This window comes from Heloderma suspectum, chromosome 12 (genome assembly GCF_057233095.1).
Source record: "Heloderma suspectum isolate Gila_16-S chromosome 12, 16-S_ref, whole genome shotgun sequence".
NCBI classification, from domain to species: Eukaryota; Metazoa; Chordata; class Lepidosauria; order Squamata; family Helodermatidae; genus Heloderma; species Heloderma suspectum.
The window spans coordinates 11,514,093-11,535,260 of record NC_139469.1 but is presented as its reverse complement, the minus strand read 5'-3'; the positions used below and the strand labels follow the sequence as shown (position 1 = coordinate 11,535,260).

At 46.1% G+C, this 21,168-nt stretch overlaps 2 protein-coding genes across 9 annotated transcripts in view; one reads left to right on the top strand and one right to left on the bottom strand.

Moving 5' to 3' along the window:
- DHRS7B (dehydrogenase/reductase 7B) overlaps positions 1–14,005 on the top strand; it is a 57,623-nt gene extending 43,618 nt beyond the window's left edge. For 6 of the 7 annotated variants that reach the window (XM_084818394.1, XM_084818395.1, XM_084818393.1 and 3 more), the window contains exons 4-7: positions 1,082–1,292; positions 2,757–2,849; positions 4,689–4,841; positions 5,691–14,005. In XM_084818394.1, the coding sequence (XP_084674520.1) occupies positions 1,082–1,292; positions 2,757–2,849; positions 4,689–4,841; positions 5,691–5,896 (663 nt within the window). In that variant the 3' untranslated portion in view covers positions 5,897–14,005. Of the gene's footprint in view, positions 1–1,081; positions 1,293–2,756; positions 2,850–4,688; positions 4,842–5,651 lie in introns of all 7 variants that reach the window. The other variant, XM_084818398.1, reaches the window with a different exon arrangement.
- On the bottom strand, positions 6,223–21,164 carry TMEM11 (transmembrane protein 11). Of its 2 annotated transcripts, none has more exons than XM_084818400.1 (2): positions 21,083–21,164; positions 6,223–10,670 (listed from the first exon to the last, which is right to left on the bottom strand). In XM_084818400.1, exons 1-2 carry the CDS (start codon positions 21,151–21,153, stop codon positions 10,154–10,156), a joined length of 588 nt encoding a protein of 195 aa, XP_084674526.1. In that variant the 5' UTR covers positions 21,154–21,164; the 3' UTR covers positions 6,223–10,153. The 2 variants fall into 2 exon arrangements, with proteins under 2 accessions (XP_084674526.1, XP_084674527.1); XM_084818401.1 differs by lacking the exon at positions 21,083–21,164 and adding an exon at positions 14,668–20,315.
- Between the last annotated feature and the right edge of the window lie 4 nt (positions 21,165–21,168).

Sequence of the window (21,168 nt, the reverse complement as noted above, 5' to 3'; positions counted from 1 at the left end):
GCCAACAATGTGAGCCAAGGCAGAGGTAATTTTCCCAGCCTAATAGGCATTACTTGTAGTCTTACCCCCTTCACTCTTCTTTCATCTGTGAAAATTCCGAGCTCGCTTCCTCTTTTTTTGGAACTAACCATGGTGGTTGGAGCTGGTTTGCAAATTGGTTCAAGCTAACCATGGTGAGCACTAATATTGTTGCCAATGTAATGTTGCACTGTGATTGGCTCTGAAAAGGAAGAGGGTTTTTCATAGAATTGTAGAGTCGGAAGGGGCCATTGAGGCCAACCCCCTGCTCAGTGCAGGAATCCAGTTTAAAGCATCCCTGGCAGATGGCTGTCCAGTCTCTGCTTGAATAGCACCAACATTGGAGACCCCACCACCTCTCTAGGTAGTTGGTTCCATTGTTTGACTGTTTCTCAGTATCATTGTAAGCGAGGATAGGCTAAGAGAGCAATCCTATGCCCACCAGCAGGACTATGCTATGTCTTGGTGGGGGGTGGGGGGGCATACTATAGTTTGGTGTCCTGAGACAGGACTCTGATCTCGGAGCCAGGAAACTGCACTCCTTACCCCCTCCCCCTTGGAGCCAGGGTGGAGGGGGCTTCCTCGGCGTGCTCAGAAAATGGAGCTCAGAGAAGGGAGAAAAGGGGGCATTCCCAGGGGAGGGGAGGGGAGGGGACTGGGGCAGCTGTGTTGTGCTGTTTCTTAGGGCTGCCCCAGACCTCCTTCCCTCCCACTCTGAGGCACCACTGCTAGACGGGTGAAATCACCCATTTAGCAGAAATGCAGGGCGGCTGGAGCACAGAACTTTGGATGCTCAGCAAGTTTGGCGGCTGCCAACTATCTGGGTAGTATTGTGCCCTAAGAGACATAGTGCCCAGGTGGTGCCACTTTGGCTACATGAGCAACAGCACTTGCCTCTGAACATCGGAAATGGAGGGAATTCTTATTTTAGTTTCTACTCTCCTTCCTACCAATGCCTTCAAAGTGCTTTATGAAATAGAAAACACCATACAGCACAAGGCTGCCGAGTGAACTCTGGCTGAGTGGATTCAGATGCAGCCGATTACTTTTTCTTTTTCAACAGCCCCACAAACATCACACCGTGATCTTCGACCTCTCGGACATCAAAGCGGTTGTTCACGCCGCCGAAGAGATTTTGAAGTGTGTGGATCACGTGGATGTCTTGATTAACAACGCCGGGATCAGCTACCGAGGAACCATAGCAGACACCGCGGTGGAGGTGGACAGAAAAGTGATGGAAACCAACTACTTTGGCCCAATCGCTTTGACAAAAGGTAAAACATAACGTTCTCCTTCCCCTTTTAATACTAACGTTCACATGCCAGAGAACGCAACCATGGCCATGCAACACTGACTTAGCAGCCACGCCTGATTGGATTCCAGATGTTGTGCATAACACCTGGATCGCTGGGCAGAGGCCTCACTGCAGGAGTGGCACCGTGAGTGATGTTTAGTAGGCCCCCAATGCGGCCCATGGCACACCTGCCCCACTCCACCCCATTCAGTCCTCATCAGGGCCAAGGCGACGCATACGGTAGGCTCACCCTCAGGTAGGCCTCAAGTCAAAATGATCGAGATAGCTGGCCATTCTAGTCTCTTCCTGTGCCGGAGGCCAGCTTGCAGTGTCATTGTTCTTTGTGCTGGGCAGGTGAAGCAGGCAGGCCTGACGTCGTGGATGTGGGCAGTCGATCACAATACGACAATGGAACCCATTACCCAGGGAGGCGGGGGGCTCTCCGACACTGGAGGCATTCAAGACGAGGCTGGACAGCCATCTGTCGGGGATGCTCTGACTTGGATTCCTGCACTGAGCAGGGGGTTTGACTCGATGGCCTTGTAGGCCCCTTCCAACCCTACTGTTCTATGATTCTATGATCCTCTTTCAAAGCCTCCTTTGTGCTCTGCCCTTGCTGTGTTCCTCTGCCTAGAAGAAATACCAGGCTCAGTGGGCCTCTGCAAAAGAACCTTGGATAACTGATGTTCCAACCTGAAGTGGAATGGGCTTCACTTGGTGGGGCGGTTAGGCGTGCAGCTTCTTCTGCCTGTTGGGGAAGTTGGCCCTCCAACTGAATTGGGTCTGACACTCCTGGCTTGTGGTCTACAATATAGGGACACAACAGTACCTTCATTACTGGGCTTCTGTGCCTGAAGCCACAGTTGTGCCCACCTTGGCCAGCTGCCTCTCAGCATGGTCTGTCTCTGCACCATGTCCTTAATTCAAGTTAGGTATCTGCAGAAAAAGACTTGTAGTCTTCACTGAAAACAGTGGGACGTTGTTTCAAATAAATGTGTTCTGGAAGGTGAGAGCATATCTGCCTTGGACAAAGCAATGTCTGCAGTAATAGCAAGTGCATCTCTCTCCCTTTTAAGATACGAATGTGATTATTTTGGCCATCTTTTCCAGAAGCATTTCCACAAATCCAAGGTCTGCTGGCATTGTGGGTCCCACAAGAGCTAGGAACACCCCAGAAACAAATCTTGTGACCAGAATAAATTACGCCAATTAAAGCCCACATTACAACAAGCCTGTTCCCATGATCCAGGTTTTCAGGACTGGCCTGAGGGGGGTGGGCAAGGAATGAAAATGAGTAAAGATCCTGAGACTTAATTCTAGGCAGGAGCCAGGGAAGAAACCCAGATCCCCCAGCATCGAAGCTCGCACTAGTTCCCGTGACGGTATTCGAAGATAGCATTCTCATTGCTCTCCCCTGCCCCCCCCCACCTTATTCTCTTTCTAGCTCTTCTGCCTTCCATGATCAGGAGGAGAAAAGGCCACGTTGTGGCTATCAGCAGCGTTCAAGGCAAAATCGGCATTCCGTTCCGCTCAGCATGTGAGTACTTTCTTCATGCAGGAAAGATGCAGCATACACAATTATTGGCCTTCCCCAACCTGGTGCCCTCCAGATATGTTGGACTGGAATTCTCATAATGCCCTTAATTATGGGAGTTGCACCAACACACTTAGAAGGCACCTGGTTGGGGAAGGCTGCACAGTGTGGTCCTGGCCATGCAGACATGGCATTTATAGAGTTCACAGGAGGGGAGGCTTGATCTGATGTTGCATGCAGATTTCTGGCTTAGAAGAACATCAAGCATCCGGAAGAACCAATCCCCCCCACCCCACCCCCACACCTTTACCACAAATAGACTTGATGGCCTATTTGCCATCAAGCTGTGCATGTTTTCTACAGGGCCAGTCCAACTGCACAAGCGACCGAAGCAGATCTTTGCAGCAGCACTATTTACATGGGTGCTAACAATGCAGCATTCCATTCATTTATTCATTCATTCTCTATTGCATTTATATCCTGCCTTTTTTCTTCTTGCAAGAAACCCAAGGTGGCTTACGTGGTCCTCCTCTCCATTTTGTCCTCCCAACAACCCTGTGAGGTTGGTTAGGCTGAGAGTCAGTGACTGGCCCAAAGTCACCCAGTGAGCTTCATGGCTGAGTGGTGACTAGAACCCAGATCTCCCGAGTCCCAGTCCAACACTAACCACGACACTGCACTGGCTCTCATTTAAAAGTTCTTCTCAGCATCTTCTGAGACACAGGAAGGTGGCATGCATCCCATGGTGCAGCCTCTTGGGATTTGTTTTATTATATTTTTAGCCTGCCCAATAACAACACTATCCAGGCCCAGCCCTGGCTTTCTGCTTTTGGGGAAAGGACGTCTTCATTCTGCAGATGTTCCTGCTCCTCTGCCTATGCACTCCAACCCTGCCCCACCCTTACCATAAAGATCCAAATAATGCAATCAAAATCTTCCTAAATTGTAGACCTCACTCTAATTGTATCCTTTGAGTTATGTAACTTAAGGACTTGGAAGTTCTCAGTATATATACAAATCTAATTCTCCCGATTCTAGATTTAGACATTCTGAGTGGTAATGCCATTGTTCACTGCTTGTAAAACCACCATATTCTTCTTACAGTCATTTGGCACAAGTCTGTGTGGTCCAGCAAAGAGCCGGTTGGAGTTGAGCTGGAACCAAACATCTCACTTCAACCTTTGGCTTGCTGGGGACAGAGGACACACTAAGCTTGTTTCCCATCTGTAACATGGGAACAAGGATTTACTTCCCATGATTGTCAAGAGGCATAATGAGAACCATCATAGAGAACTTCATACAGTAAAGAGCAGTATTAGTTTCCCATTTTTATCTTTGCATTGTAAAAGCCCTCTAAGATTCTCCAGATTTTTCATTTTATGAGTAGGTTCAGCAGCTGCCATGACGGCTTGGAGCAAGGGTCCAACTGCTCCAGAACCATCTCCAACCGTGGCAACCCAGTGTCCCTGGAAAGCTCACACGCAGAACAGGCCAGAGATCATAGAATCATAGAACTGTAGTGTTAGAAGGAGCCTGCAAGACCATCGAGTCCAACCCCCTGCTAAATGCAGGAAGCCTGATTCCCAGGCGGTCTCCCACCCAAGTACTAACCAGGCCTGACCCTGCCTAGCTTCGAAGATCAGACGAGATCAGGTGCATCCAGCCCTTGGTCATCCTTGTTGCTTGCCCCATCCAAGGCATCCTGCCTCAAAATCGGTTGTGTTTAGTGGTCATGCTTAACAGCCATTTACGCAATTCCATGCTCTTTGTAAGAGGTTATGCAGCCTGGCTGGGAAACTGCAGATCCATGACTTGAGCCTGTACCCCCTTGTGTTTTTCCAGATGCAGCCTCTAAGCATGCCACCCAAGCCTTCTTTGACTGCCTGCGAGCAGAGGTGGAGCAGTACGACCTTGATGTGACCATTGTGAGTCCTGGCTACATTCAGACAAACCTATCCCTGAATGCCATGACAGCAGATGGATCCCAGTATGGAGGTGAGGACTGGCTTTGCCCATGTAATTCATGTGTATCTACTGATAGAGAGGGCACTGTCCTGTGGAATGGTTTGGAGGAGACAGAGTTGAAATTCAGCCCTTCCAGTTTTGGCAGAGGCTCCGAAATCATGATATAAATACACATTAATGGACTTGATCTTTTGTTTCTGGATGGCCTGTGTTCGGTGGTAACAATGACACTACCTTTCCCCACCCCACCCCAAATCTCTGGGGTTAGTGTGTAAACATGAGCAGGCCTCTCCTCTTCTATCCACCAGGCAAGAAGTGAGGCAGGTGAGTATTAAGGATATAACATGAGAACATTAGAAGAGCCCTGCTGGATCAGTCCATCTATTCCAGCATTTTGTTCACATGGTGGCCAACCAGCTGTCTGTGTGAAGCCCACAAGCAGGACATGAGTGCAACAGCACCCTCCTGCCCATGTTCCCCAGCAGCTGGTGTACATAGGCATACTGCCTCTGATACTGGAGGTAGCATAGAGCCGTCAGGACTAGTAGCCATTGATAGTCTTATCCTCCATGGATTTGTCCAGTCCCCTTTTAGAGCCATCCAAATTGGTGTCCATCACTACATCTTGTGGAAAGGAATTCCATAGTTTAACTATGTGCTTTGTGAAGAAGTCCTTCCTTTTATCTGTCCTGAATCTCCCACTAATCAGCTTCTTGGGAAGACCCACTGGGTTCTAGTATTATGGGAGTGGGAAAAAAATATCTCCCTATCCACTTTCTCCACACTAGGAATCATCTGAAACACTTCTATCATGTTTCCACTTACTTGCCTTTTTTTAAGCTAATACCTGCCACTAGAGACGCGTTCTACTCTTTTCAGTGATGGACAAGACCACCAGCGAAGGCAAGGCGGCTGCAGAGGTGGCTCGGGTGGTTCTCAGCGCTGTCGGGGAGAAGAAAAAGGAGGTGCTGGTTGCTGGCTTTGTACCTTCTCTGGCGGTGTATCTCCGAACGCTCTGCCCTGGGCTCTTCTTCACCTTGATGGCATCCAGAGCCCGAAAGGAGAGGAAAAACAAGGATTCTTAGCCCTGCATGGAGTCTCCTTGAGTCTGTCAGATTGGTGACTGAAATCAGAAGCCAACAGTTATTGTGTCTAGGGTCTGTGGGAAGCATGAACATCAGGAAGACTTAATTTATATATCTCCCTCAGCTGAAGAGTTGGATCTGGTCCTGCGCTACTTGCATGTCATTGGCAGCATCTGAAAAGAGCGGCTGTCGCCACCCAAACAAAGTTTGCTCAGCCACTGGGAAGAAGGGCATTAATCGTAGGATGCAAGTTGTCAGATCAAAGGGAAGTTCTGGAATGAACAGGAGCTGCACTCTGCCACACCTCCCATGCATTTTAGTGGGGCTTGTCCAGAAAATATGCCATTAACAGCTCAGTATCCTTCATTTCTGCTTGGCATGACTCATCTGCACTTTTGGGGGTGGGGAGGAGAGATGCAAGAGTTCCCTGGTTTGTTCCCCAGAGTGCATGCCACCTGCCTCCTGAAAAATGTAAGCAGTTACAGGCTACAACTTTATGCTGGGGAGAAGGGATGCAGGCAGGGGACTGAAGTTAAACAGCTTATGTTGTGCATGCTTTGCCCTTACTACATTTTAGCCAGTAGTCAGAAACCAGGGCACCCTTTGCCTCACACCACCCCCACCCACCCCGGACTTTGTAAAAACAGCCTGGCAGGATACGCTTGCCTTTTAAACTCAGACTCTACAGTGGGAGAAGGACAGCACAAAAGGGAAAGTGCTGGGTGGGGTGGGCACTATGGGTAACCCCTCTACCACACTGGCGTGTTGTTTGTTAGAGAATTGTGGTGGAAGGGGAAAAAGGCAGCTTCCTTCACAGCTAGACCCGAATCACTAATTGCCCTTAAAATAGCCAAAATTAAAGCAAGAACAACCTGTACTCTATTCATGGTGTTATCAGCTGAATTTAGTATCTAAGGCAGAATGACAACATCCTGTGCCTGATTTTTTTGTTGAAGCATCTAGGAGTCCACAGAATTACCTGCCTAACCCATGAGCCTTTTCCCCTAAGGCCAACTTTACCTAACCTCATGCCCTCCAGATGTGTTGGATTACAACACCCCTCACCCTTGGCTGTGCTGGCCAGGGCTGATGGGTGTCATAAGCCAAAACATCTGGAGGGTTGCAAGTTGTCCACCCCTGCCCTCGCGTAGAACCCTGCCAAGTGGCAAGAACTTCACTGAACATGAGATGCATGCGTGCGATTAAAAATGATCACCCGCATGGACTGGCTTTCTTTCCCTCAGTGGATGAAACACAGAGCAGGCATTCATGCAATTAGTATCTCAGGAATGCTGAAACTACAGTGGGACAAAGTCTGGTAACATTATTCTAGCTGAATGTCAGCTTACCTAGCCCTAAACTTACCTACTCCAGGTAGCAGTATCAGCCTCCCTTGCCATCCAATCTTAGGAGCTCTCTAAAACAAAACCTGTGCATTTCTTCTGCCAACTCCAAACATTATCTCAAAAGCAGCTTTTTCATAGCCTGTGTTTTTAGAAAGTGTAATTAATTCCCAGCATTATATTTTTCCTTTCTTAGCATGGTTTCCATACTGCCAATAAGACAAGTAACACTAAGATCCAGTCCTGCAGCAGTCACACCCTTTTTAACATCTGCATGCAAACGCTGGGGGGAAAAGGGGGAGTCTACTGCTATAAATGGAACTGTGCAATATTTTTAACCTTGCGTGTATATATTAATGATTGTTTATGCAAAACATGCTAAAAACAATTAAATCGTTGCTTTTCTGACTTATAACCTTTAAGGGAATTGCTGCATTAGATACATATAGCAATATCTATCACAGTCCCTATCTGTAGCCCTACAGGAAGAAAATACAACTACAGGAATCTACATGGCTTGCTCAGATACCATAAGTGCTTCTAGATGAGCTTTTATTGTGCAATGGCTCTGCCTCAGTCACATAATTTTACTGTAGTGGGGTGGGGAGCTCCAAACATCATCTTCCACGTCCAACCCACTCATGTTTTCCCACAGCTTCTTCAGTCTTTTCTTTTCACAAAAAAAGATGCACTGAGGAAGAGGGGGAGTATTTGCACAATGTCTTTTGATTGATAACACTAGGAGCCCTCTGTCTTGAAGCACCCTATAACTAGAAAGGAGCAGAATTTCAACCCTTGGCTAAACTGACCTACTGAACAGAAGCAACAGCAAGCTCTTTGCCTGTTGCACTAGATTCCAAGGTCTAAAGATAGTACTATGTTCTGGCTTTGCCCTTGAGGGATGCCATTTCAAGGTCACTCTCTTCACTGCACAAAGGTCAGGTTGCTGCTACCATGTTTAGCCAGGAAAGATACCTGTCCAGAGGCAGCTCGGATCACACACTTCCATTCTCAAGTTCAAATCTTGCACTGGGAATCAGATAGTCTTACCCTTCTGCACAGCAGCCAGAGCCTTGCCCAACACCCACCCTTGAACCTTACTTTGAAGTTTGTCAATTAAAAATGGAGTGACTTCAGGCAAGACTCATTTCCCATGAGGAAAGGAAGACTTGTGCACAGCCCAAAAGGTCAGTGACAAAATATGAGGCCAGAGCTAAATGCTGCCAAAAAAAATGCAGTTCGTGCCTCACCACTATCCATAACATCAAGTACAATTTACTACATGTTCTAACACCATTACACTATGTGTCTCATCATTGGGTGGTAATAAAAGATAAATTGTACTAGATTGGTCTTCCCCAACTTGGTCTCCTCCAGATGTCTTGGACTACACTCCCTGCATCTCCCAGCCAACCATGCCTATGTAGTAGATCTTAAAGGAAAGGTAGAACTCAGCCTCGATCTTTGTTCAGCCCTACATACCAGATAACTGAGCAATGTTTAAGGTAAATTGGTGCACAGAAAGATCAAAATCAAAGTAACTGTGTAAGTCAGCCACCCACCTCACCTATACTTTGTTGGTGCTGCTCAAGAAAAGACTCCCCAACTCTAATTAGATTGTGAAGGGGAGAAAGAACTGGCAGGCAGTGGCACTCTAGGAGAGCTCACTTGCTATTTGAAAACAAGAATTAGTGTTACTAGAACACAGAGAAAGGTGAAGAGAGATACTTAGTGAAGAAGTCCTGACACTTTCAAACAGCTCACGGTTCACTGGCCATTGGTATTCAGAGCAAAAAATAAACTTGGGGGAAGTACACACAATAAAGCAGCTACATCTGAACCTGCTATGGAGGATGTTAAAATCTGCCATTCAGATGGAAATTTTTACAGGAAGGTAGTCCATTATAAGCATTTATTTAATCCCTGCACAATTATGAGAAGTGAAGAACTGGTCTCAGCAGGCTCAATGGCATAACCTTACCACAAAGTAGCATAAAGCACAATTTGCAAGTTCAAGCTTGGCTTAGTTAACATTATAACTGTTCCAATTTTGCTTTAGTTTTCTGGCATTACGAGGATTACTTGCTCTTGGGTTACAAGGGCAGGTATGCACCTATGTGGGGCCATGGCAGTACAAATGCCAGGAAAGTTAAAGTCTTGGGGAAAAGTAAGGGCTTGCTCTGAGGAAGGAAGGAAGGAAGGAAGGAAGGAAGGAAGGAAGGAAGGAAGGAAGCACACAGCTGTTTCTCCTGTTGAAGGCAAGAGTGAACCCTCCTTGAGATGAGGTCTTACCTCACATCTGGAATCATGTACCCAAGGTATCTCTCAAAACTAGTTGCCATTAGGAATAGCCCTCCCGTTCCTCCACAACAGCCTTCCAAAACCTGTTGCCCTCTAGCTGTTTCGGACTGCAATCCCCAGCATTCCTAAGCATTGGGCACAGTGGCTGGAGCTGCTGGGCACTGAAGTCCAAAACAGCTGGAGGACAGGCTGGGGAAAGCTGCTCCACAAGCAACTTTGACACCAAAAGAAAGCAGACAACTTGAAATTCTCATCCTTTAATGAATGGTCAGTGATAACTTTGAGCTGGTTCTGTAGAATACAATTAAACAATATACTTAAAGGTTTCTCAAAAAAAAAAAAAAGCTCACACCCCCTCCTGTGTATCGCTTCCTTTCATTGACATTCCATTATTGACTTGGCTCCCACAGTGTTTCGTTCCACTGCAGATCCATGTCTGAGGTGTAAAAAAGAACTGAGAATTCCCTTGATGCACCAGTGACACGTGATTTTCATTTTAAAAATAAACTGCTTCCCAGGCACCACCACTTCAAGAGGAAAAAAGTTGGATGTTACTGTGGGAGTCCTTAATACACTTTTTGTCTTTGCAGGATTTCACCTTCCCCTGCCGCAATCATACGGCATAGAGTTCATAAATCTTCTTTACACAGTACACCAGGGCAGCGAGTGCTATCGTGTTATGCAGTCTCTTTCTGTGCAGGTCGTCCTTCCTCACCAGAACCACAGGAGTGGAGGAGGTGAGTGTATGCAGGGGCAGGCGAGAAAGTTTATAGGCATTATACTCCACTTGATACTTGCAGCAGGGGTCAAATTGCCAAGAGATCCCGTAGAGGGTGCAGCAGGCTATGCTCAGCACGCCGGCCGGCAAGGAGATGTAATGGGAATAATCTGCAGGAAGGGCCAGCGGGGTGAAGAGGCAGGCCGTGCCCGCCAGCACGGCCGTCTTGTGCAGGCAGTTCCCAACAGTGATCCAGCGGGCTGTCTCATCCCCGATGCGTGTGGGCTCGATCACAATGTATTTGTACTGGGCCTCCAAGGCTTGCTCCAGCTCATATTCAAACTGGTCCTGAGCATTCTCGCCATTGTAGATTTCATGAACAATGTAACAGTCCGTGGCAGACAAGGTGACCCTGTTGGAAGGAAAGGCAGAGTTACTCAAGGGGTTGTGGACCGGCCTTCCTTGTGTGTCTCTCACTCTTTTAACGGCTTTTTTCTTAAAGGGGTGTGTGCGCGTGCGCGTGTGTGTGCGCGCGCGCGCGTGCACACACATAACAGTCACGATCGGGGTAGGTAAGAAGGGGTGAAGGCAGGGTGTCTCAGATTCGGGTGGTTGAGTATCCTTCCTAACACTCCCAGGTTGGGCACTGAGGAAATAAAAACCTTGCACTTAGAATTATTCTAAGATTTTTCATAATTCCTTTGAGCAGAGTCTCACATTTTGAGAAGAATTTGGGCATTAAGTGAGGAAAGGCACCTATGAAAATTAACAACTGATTTGGAAGACTCAGAGCAGTATAGGACACAGAAATCTCAATCACTTGACAACTGGAAGCCTTTCAAAGACCCCTTTTTGTCACAGCCAACAACATCTCCCAAACTTTTTCCCTTAAACCACATGACTAGAAACATCTTCACCAAATGCTTGGCAAAGAGATGTATACATCAGAGGCTGGAGCCAGGTCACCATGCCAGGGTCTAGCTGTGTTCCCTTCAAGGTGATTTTCCATACTGAGGCCCATTTTGAGGCCAGTCTGCAAACCTAGGCATGCTTCTGGGGATAGTTAAGCTTTCAGGAAAGATCTAGGGATCGCTTCCAAAGCAGCTTTGCCATGCTCACAAAGCTGCTGAGGGTACAGCAGTATCACCAAGAGATGAGTGCTTGCTCTCAGAGAGCTGCAGATAAGTCGACAAGGACATGTTAATGAATGCAAACAGCATACACACAAATAGCAGTGTAATTTCAGATACCCAAGTTGTGATGCAATGGCACGTCAAACCTCAATCGGATCATGGCTTGGGACAGAATGATAGCCTCAACCTATATTTCACCAAACCCTTGCAAACTTACCTCATATAACGGTTTATTCTAATTATGAGAATAATAATGCTTGTTATCAGTATACCTGGCCAAAGTCTGAGGTGCAGCTTCTGACATGAAGAATATCACAGGACTGTTCCACAAGTAAGTTGTGCCTGCTTTTCAGAGGACAATTTTTGAATGCAAAAGGTTTTATTGAGAAAAGATTTCCTGGACACCAGCTCGGGAGAATGGAGTCAATTAACTACTGGAAATAACCAACTGATCAACTCTCCGCTGGAAATTAGCAGGGCTGGAAACATGTCAGCTGCCTGCCTGTTCAGCGCCCTAAGAATCTGGTGCTTAGGAATTCAAAACCTTTTTCCTACCCTGGCAATTACCATCAGTCCTTCCCTATTTCATTTATGGATCATTCTTGGATCTCTGCTTAACTAAAGTGTAGAGGGGAAAGCACAAGAGGAGAGGTTCTCTTTGCCCCATTCTCCAGAACACTAGAGTCAGTTGCAGATGCTGCATTCTCCTCTTCCCCACCCCTCCTCACACACAAGCTTTCAGTGTTTTACTATTTTAATTTATTCACTTGTTTCTAATGAGTAGGTAGTAACTGTAAACTTTCCTGTGGATCCAGCCAAACAGTGAGTAATGAACTGAATTACTTACATTTTAAGTGAGAGAAGCAACTCCCAAAGCGCAAGATACACTCATAGGTGTTTAAGCTTCTGTGTTTCCTGGTCAGTGTACATGAGAAAGGGGTCCACAATCACGTCCCAATTGCTGTTTCATGTTTTCAAGGAAGAGCCACAATTTATACAGCTCAGTGGCCTTCACAATTGACACAATGCAAGCGTATTGGAAATTGGTTCTCAAACAAAATATGTAAGTCTGAGCCATACCCCAAGGAGGAGGAGCAAGATGAGAGACAAAGCTGAAAACCCATCAACCACAACAATACACACTGTTTTATTCATGAGCAATCTATAACCAAAGTTGAATATCTTGGGCATCACTGAAAGCATGTCTGAGACCATCAGTGGGGCAGATCAACACACACTAGAGTGAAATGTTAATACAGGGTGGCTGGGGGGAGGAAGAGAGATTTGAAAGGGTTGCCACATTCCCTGCTGAGGAGCCAGAGAAATTCCCTGCACAGTGGTTCTCAGCCAATTGGGAAATAACTTCAAGAACTGAGAGCAATGTTGTTTACTGGATTCTATTAAAACAATGGACCAGGTGTGTGTATGTGGGCAGATTTAAGAGGTCCGAAATCTGAAGACCAAAGAATAGCTCTCCCAACTCCTCACTTTCAGCTTTCTATTGAAAGAAAAGGCAGCAACTAATGGAGACTCTTAAGAAGGCCCTTTAAAATCTATTCTGCTGTCATTAGAACTGGCACGCCCAGCTAGCATCGTGCTTGATAATCAACTTAGCACATTTTAAAGTCACCACATCAGGGGAGAGCTTTTTCCAGACTCTGAGGGATACCGCACAGCCAAAGGACCCCTTTGTTCAAAACAGGACAGAACAAAGCTTTGGAGCAGCTGTGGACTCCACATATTCATTTTCTAGACCCTCTCATGCAAAACAAAGAGAAGCTTTGTGTTGTGTGGAGTTTGTTTAGCGTCTGCCTGGAATAATGTTTGCATCAGTGACATTGGGAGAGAGAGAGTGAATTTCAGTGGTGTGACAAAACACTACCACCCAACCCTCTCTAAGCAGAGCAAGGATGAGAATCTCAAGAAATGTGCAGAAAAATCCACAGAGGCTATTCCTCTCCATGTGACAGCCACACTAGCAATTTAAATAAAACTCTGCATTCACCAGTTGGGGCAGCCCCAAATTATCAAAGAACTTCCACACCTCCCAGAAAGCTGAAACACGCCACCCAAGACCCTTGATTACTCTAATTAAGTCTGAAGACTGGGTATAAAGCACAGCATGAGTAAAACTACAGGTGGGGCGGAATATTTGGTATGGGAATTACATTGCCTCTTCACACATTTGAATCAACCCAGTGGGAAGAGGAAGAGAGAATGTCTAGCAGTAGCTAAGAATCTATGCTTCAGGAACACAAGTTTTATTTACTAGTGCATACACACACACAGCTGGAATTCCTGGTGTCTGCTCAGAGGGTTAGAAATTTGAATTACCCCCTCTGCTCAACCTATGTGTGTGCATATGAATGCTGATAATCATGTATATTAGGACTGCAAGCTGTAATTGCTAGCTCAGCCTTAGCTGTTACGTTTTATTCTGGTTGTACTGTTATACATACTGTTTTAAGCTTTCATATTTTATATTATTTTATGCTGCGCTTTGTGGTTTTAATTTTTGTGAACCACCCAGAGAGCTTTGGCTATTGGGCAGTATAGAAACAAAATAAATAAAATAAAAAATAAATTGGTTGAGGCTGATTTTAAACCAGTAGAACTGCAAGTTAAGGGCCCATGTTTATTGTTTGAAGCCATTTTGAATTTACATCAAATTCCCTTTCATTCATAAAAGGGAATGAAAAAAAAATGAAATTGGCCTTCTCTTCTAATGATGAATGGTAGCTTTTTAATAATTATTTTGGAGTTTTACACTTCCGTCAGTATCACAGAAGACACTGATGCTGAGGTAGGCACATTTAATCAACTGATGATTTAATTGTAGAGGCCAGGCACACATTTGGGGAGGGTATTCCAAGGCCAAGGTGCCACCCTGTAACTGTATACATAAACATTATGTACACCCACACAATACTGTGTTGTACCACATAGGGGTATCTCTGAATGCCTTTTGGTTAAAATTAGCAAAATATTACTGTATCAATTTCCTGTTTAGAAACAAAAGTGATTATTTAAAAATAATGAAAAAAATTGTGCCTTCCAGTGGCTCTCGGAAGGTGATGAACTCTTACTTCTAGGACAGCTCTGGTGACTAGACACGTGGTCTAAGTATAAAAAGGCATATCAGAGGAATTACATGAGCTTTAGCATGTCATTACACTCCAACAGCCCCACACCACAGTGGGCTTAGATCACCTTGTCTCAAGCTCCTAAGGTCAACACTGCCTGACACGGCCAAACAAAGACTTTTAGCAGACCAACCTCTCCATCTGAAGATCCAGGCTCAAATACTATGGTGCTCCACACAAAATGTTTCAATGTGAACCATGGTTGAAGAATTCAGCACCACCAAACCAGTACGTGGGTTGACAAGATTGCCTGGGAAAGCTCGGCACTGCAACAGTAGGACAGGAACTGCGGATCAGAGCTGAGAGCAGCAAGAAAATTTCCCCAGAGTATCTACAGGCACTCTGCTATTGGCAGCCATTAAAACCAGCCCCTTCCTGCAAAACCACACTGGGAGGGAGGGGTCCAAAACGAAAAACAGAGCAATAAATGTGAACAGAATTCATTCAGAATAGAAAGGCCACACATTCAGAGCTGAATAAAAGTAGCTTCGCCTTATGAAGTTTGCCAGTGATCAACTGAGTAAATGGTGTACCTACATCAGAAAGACATGAGGATACAGCGGGGGGGGGGGGCATTAAAAACAAGTCAGCCATGCTGTCTTTCAGTGTGGAGTCAATGTTTTAGCCAGTCATGCCTTCTTTCGGGATACTCCATTCCACTCCCCCCCACTTTTCTGTTTTCCCCTCCCCTGCGCAGCATTCCATGACCACTGAGCATGCTCAGTCATCACTGGACTGTCTGGTCTCCCCACCATCCCTTAGGGACTTCTTCCTAAAGATATTTTGTACTTCTGCAAACCTTGGGTTTCCACCACCCTCGTGTGTTTGGAGTATGCTGTTTTGGCTTCATAAGTACCAGCACTCAGCTCTGAACGTGGGAAATAAGGGGAATTATGGTAATTCCTCACTTTGCACAATACTTTTGAACAGTCAAACACTTCATACACATTATGCCAGTAATCTTTCAGCACATTTCCCATTACACCCATGATCTCTGCTCCTCCAATTCCACCACCCTCAACCAAGCAAAGGTCTCATCTTCCCTTAAATGACTCTGTCCATTCCCTCATACTGCCTCGTATGTGTGGAAGTCCCTCCCCAAATATACATGGTATCACCAATCTCCCTTCAATTCCTTCCTCAAAACCCACCTGTTCTGCATGGCCTTTGGCGTATTCCCTTAATCCTCACTCCCAACTTTAAATTTAGCTTTAAGCCCATGCAAGTGCACTTGCCCATATTCTTCCCCACTCGCACAACCCCTCTTGTTGCCTTAGATTGCAAGCACTTTGCCAGCAGGAAACTATCTATTTTGTCTATATATAGATGCACTGAATAAACAAACCATCACCACTCTGTAAGGTAGGTCACTATTATTATCCCCATACTATAGAGGGGGTGAGAGCAAAGGTGAGTTCAGCCTAAGACTGCAATCCTATACCTACTCACCTGGGCATACACCCCACTGAACTCAAGTGGGGCTTCTGAGCAGACACATATAGATAGGATTGCATTGTTAGTCACTATGTTACATGCACTCTCCTAGAGGTCAAAAACTACCTGAGAAATAGCATTTTTAGTTTAACGAAGAATTACCCCTCTTCCAATTAAAGTTTAAAACTGTCTAGAAAATGCACAGGTTTGTTAGAATGATTCTCAGACTTTTTTGTTGCAGTGGCTTTCCACGTCAGGTAGAACATACCCCCCAGGAACAGATGACACTCTGTTCTTTATGCTCATGGTCACTGTGCAGTAATGCACATATGAATCTGCATTCAACTGTGGCATTTTGGTATAAGATGCTTTGATGTAGAGACCGCCAATTCTCTCCCTCTGCTTTGTTAATAACACAATCCTATATTTACTTGGAAGCAAGTCCTACTGTGTTCAATGAGGCTTACTCCCACATAACTGCATACAGGACTGCAACTTAACAGTCTTGAAGGGAAAAGTACATGCTAGTTGGATCCCTTCAATAGTTCACTCAAATTCTCGTTTAGGTTGAATACACCAATTCCTTCATTCTGCAGAAGAATGTGTTACCTAAGGCTTACAAACTGTCCATGCAGTGATCAATTATTTGAGCAAAAGAAATCAGGGTTGGCCATTTGACTTGTCAAATAACGGTCAGGGAATAATACCTTACGTTTATATGGCACTTTTCCAGTTTTCAAAGCACTTTATATACTGAAATTAATTTCGGAGAATTGAATTAATTAACTGCTGGGGGAAAATTAAATCAATTATGTATAGCTCACAATTTATGCAAGCTGAAGTATTGACACATCTTTAAGAGATCAAACCTTTCTCAGCTTTTATTTAAAACTCCAGGCGTAATCCAAAGAGATACAAGTTTTACTTAAAATGGAAGGGGGAAAAATGAGTATAAAATGGCAAAAAAGTTAATTCAGGGGTTATCTACCCCTAAATAGTATAAGGCATGGGTGGGCAGAAGGTTCAGGTAATTTGCAGTAGATCAATTGCTATTTCAAACTCTCAATGGTTTAACAATAGTGAACACATCCTAAGTTAGGTTGTTAAAATCAAGAAAGCTTGGGGATGGGAAAAATGAGTAGATTTGTGTGTGAAAGGACTTATCTGCTCCAGTTTTGATACTGAAAACAAATTCCATTGCTGACCATGCGCTCAGAGACACCTCGTTCCTCAATTCTATGTCTATCTTCCCGAGCCATTATTTTGCACCTAGAACCAGTTAGATCTCATGTTTTAGTGAAAAACAAAGAGATCCCCTGAAGCCTGAAGTCTACCCACCCTTTACAAGGTAGCTCCATCTGTTGCCAAATCAAACCATTAGCCCAGCAGCTTAGCCAAGCAGCTTTCCCCAACTTCATGCCCTCCGGATGTTTTGGACTACAACTCCCACCAGCCCCTGTTAGCATGGCCAATGGTCATGGATGATGGGAGCTGTAGTTCAAAAGAACAAGCACCAAGTTGGGGAAGGCTAGAGGTACTATGAGAGAATTCTCAGTCTGTGCATGCAGCTTTTCCAGCTTAGAAGGGCTCTTGCCCAAACATCTCCAAAAGCTTGGGTCCAGCACTGCTCAGAGAATGCCTCATTGTGTATGAGCACAGTTGCCTTCTTCATTCTTTAAGAGGGGACTTGTTCTGGGATCCTACCTCATTATTAGACAATATATGAGGGGGATAGGATGATATGAATGTGCCTTATACCAAGCCAGACCACTGGTCCATCTAGCCCATATTGTCAACGCTGACTGGCAGCAGCTCTCCAGGGTTTCAGGCAGAGGTCTTTCCCAACCCTACTGGGAGATGCCAAAGATTGAACCTGGGACATCTTGCATGTGAAGCATGTTCTCTATGGCTGTATGTGGGAACCCCTGCAGAGCTGGGAGCCGTAATCAAATGGCAGCATGAGGTAAATAAAAAGGCAGATCAATGCCTTTATTCAATATTTGACAACAGTAAAATACCATGAAATAAGAGGAAGTCTGTCAAAGCATCTGAATAGCGAATTGACTGGCTTCCCAAGCCTTAGAGATGCTTCCCGCAGGTTTGAAGGTGCCAACCATGTTATTAAATTTGACCAGATCCCATCACAACAACAAACATTTTATTCATTCATTTTTCCCAGTTATTCCCCAGACATTAACCCTCTCATCTCAACAAGACTGCCTTTTAAACTAACTCCCCAGAAGCAGTATATTCTGAAAGCATCTTTTTAAAAAGTTAACTGTTTTTGCAAAAACTGGTTCCAGGTCACAGGAATCAGATATGTATTAAGAAATGAAGGGAAATAGCGTCTACCACAAAGGATGCACATACTCTGCAGTTATCTGGTGATCAGACCTATATACAAATAAGTTCCTGGCTGCCAAAGACACATAGATGTTAGTCAGGAAGGGACACTGTTTCAAGGTAGCCAGAGACTGACACACACATTTACAATTCTCCCAAGGGGAAGAGAGATGCATTTTCAACTCTTCCAAGGGAGAGATGGCACAACACAGCGGGGCTTAGGTGACTTCAACCAGAAACAGATCTGAATACACCACATTGTTTGTGAACACGCCATATTGCTTGGAGCAAGAATTTCCTGTGTCAGCTATAGGTAATCACTAGTTAGAGCTATAGCTAGCACCCCTACTGCGTTTAGGGGGAAAGGGATAATACTCTGCTCCTGTTATAAGCCACTTTATCAGCCATTTTCCAAACACCTATGTCCAGGGTAGACACAGCTCTTAATCACGGTTAGTTCTAACCATGGTTTGTTGCTTTCACTCTGTTTGAGAACGAACTCATAAAATGAAAGTTTAGAACTAAGCCCTGTCTCTGGAGCGTGTATAACAAGAGGCCAATAAGCCCTGTTTCTTACCTTGCAAGCAGAGAGCTGGAGGGGCAAAGAATTTGCTTCGACCATAGTTTGCTCATTGCAGATTAACTCTTATTCTTGGTTAATGAACCCAAGATTTACACACCCACTTCAAACCATGGTTCCAAATCTTGGTTTGCAACCAATCCATAACCATGATTTATGTATTCATATGCAGTACATTCCATCCGTATAGGAACACTTCACACACAGGAGCTGCCACAAACATCAAACCATGTACTCCAAGTGAAGTCTGCATAATTTTCCTTCTAAAGGGTTTGCTTTAAAACTTAAAGCATAGATCACTGGACCAGGTTTTAACATCTTCAGACTCCCCAATTACTACGGGTAACATTTTTATTACTGTGACCCAGAAGCCTTAAGCCCTTTTCCAAATGTAGAAGAGCTAATTTCATCTGTCCCTTTTTCGATTCAACTATTTTTATACAAGTTTGAAAGTATTTTATTCTCCATTTCAATTTCAAAATATTGCTACTTTTCTCCACTGCTGGAAACCTTTTTTTAAAAATTAAGTCAATCATCCTCATTCTGCCCTCACGGGAAAGAATGCAACAAGCAACAATAAAAGTCAGGGAAGCTTGCAGGAAACTTTGAAACTGGCCAGCAGAATAAAAGTTAGAAGTTGCAACTCCCAGGTAAGACTGTTGCTTTGTAACTACTAATCTTTTAGAAGCTAGCTCTTAACAAAGAAGATAATTTAAGACTCAAAGGACTGAACTTCAAAACTAGTCCCCATTAAGTTACTTTATTTGAGAAGTAGGATACTCCAACGGAGCTCTGAAGATATGTGTTGTTTAACCTCATTCCAGTGTCCAAAGAAGCAAAGTCAGGGCTAATGGCCAAAGGAGGTAAACTGCCAAAGCCAACAGCCATCGGATTAATTCAGTACCAGCTTTCAACCTGCACCTTCCAAATCCAGAACAATGCATCAACACCCTAAAAATTAGTGCTGGTTAAAAACTCAACCAGCACTAATTGTTGTGCACCAAAAGGTCACTTTCAGAGGACTTTGGGGGAGCATTTGCAGCCTTCAAAAATAGATTTTAAGAGCATCCAAGAACATTTTTAGCCTCGTCCGAGGCAGCTCAGTCACCTCCAGGCCTAACATCTGGGAAGGGTGAAAACCTCCAAGTCGCGGGCTGATTCTGAGTGACCTTCCCTTGCCACAGGCCCGCTGTTTCTCCATTGCAACAGTGTTGGGGGAAGGGGGCTTGCCCCACACCCTATCGAGCCGCACCATTTTCTCTGAGCCCAGAATCTGCGATGCAGCTGGACTCTGCCCTGCCTTCACCCAAGCACAAACTTCACACGCTGATGCCTTCCGGGCAATTGCCAGCTTCGAGGTCTCCAATATCACCTCCCCATCTTTCCCCAGGCTCGCTTGACCTTTCTTTCCTGCACCTCCCGCCCACCCCTCCTCCCCCAAGTGCTCTGCAACCCTACCCTTCCTTGCACCCAGCTCTTTTTCGTCCCCTCCCCTCCCCTATTCCTTCCACCCCAAATTCCTCAACCCCCCTTCTGAAGGATTAACTCACAGCATCTCCAGCCCCTTCTGCCCCAAGCTCCTCACTGTATGCCCCCCCCACACACACACACCCCGCAAACATGCCTGCGATTCCTGCTACCTCGTCTGCTCCCGCAGCTTTCGAACTATGTGAATATCTTGAGGCAGCATGGAATAAATCCTTGCTCCCCTAATTATGGCCTTTGCCACGCTTTCACTCCCCCCCCCGAGTAGCTTTCTCTGGGGTCACACCTGGTGTCCCCTAAACCCCCTGACCTCGCCCCCGGCGTCCCCTAACCCCCACCCCACCCCTACTGTAATCCCTGACCCACCACCACCACCACCACCCGCCCGTCCAGCCCGGGCGTGAAGGCAGGGCCGAGCCACCTCCCCCACGAGCTGCACCACAGCCAAGAGCTTCTCCCCCCCGCCCCGCCCCGCCCCCAGTTCCGAGCAGCGCCCCCCTCCCCACGCGCCCCCTTCCCTGCGGGCGCCCTTCGAGCGCCCCTCCCGAGGCGAGCCTCACATCTTGCGGCGAAGCTGAGGCCCGGAGGCCTGGCCCCTTTGTCCCCGCGGGGCCGAGGCCGGCGCGGGCGAGCGGGGCGGAAGGCGCGGGAGGAGGAGCCCAGCCGCCCGGCGAGGCCCGCGGGCGGGAGCCAGGCCTCCACTCACCTCTCCCTCGCGCCGGCGCCGCCTCCGCTGGAGCTGCCGGGGCCCGCGCGCCTCCTTCCCCACGCCGCCATCTTGGAGAGAGACTC

Excerpts from the sequence above, each read along its gene's own strand:
- TMEM11 (XM_084818400.1), bottom strand. The coding sequence starts at position 21,153 with ATGGCGGCGTGGGGAAGGAGGCGCGCGGGCCCCGGCAGCTCCAGCGGA. Across the intron at positions 10,671-21,082 it reads GGCGCCGGCGCGAGGGAGAG|GGTCACCTTGTCTGCCACGG; the intron begins GTGAGTGGAGGC and ends TCCTTCCAACAG.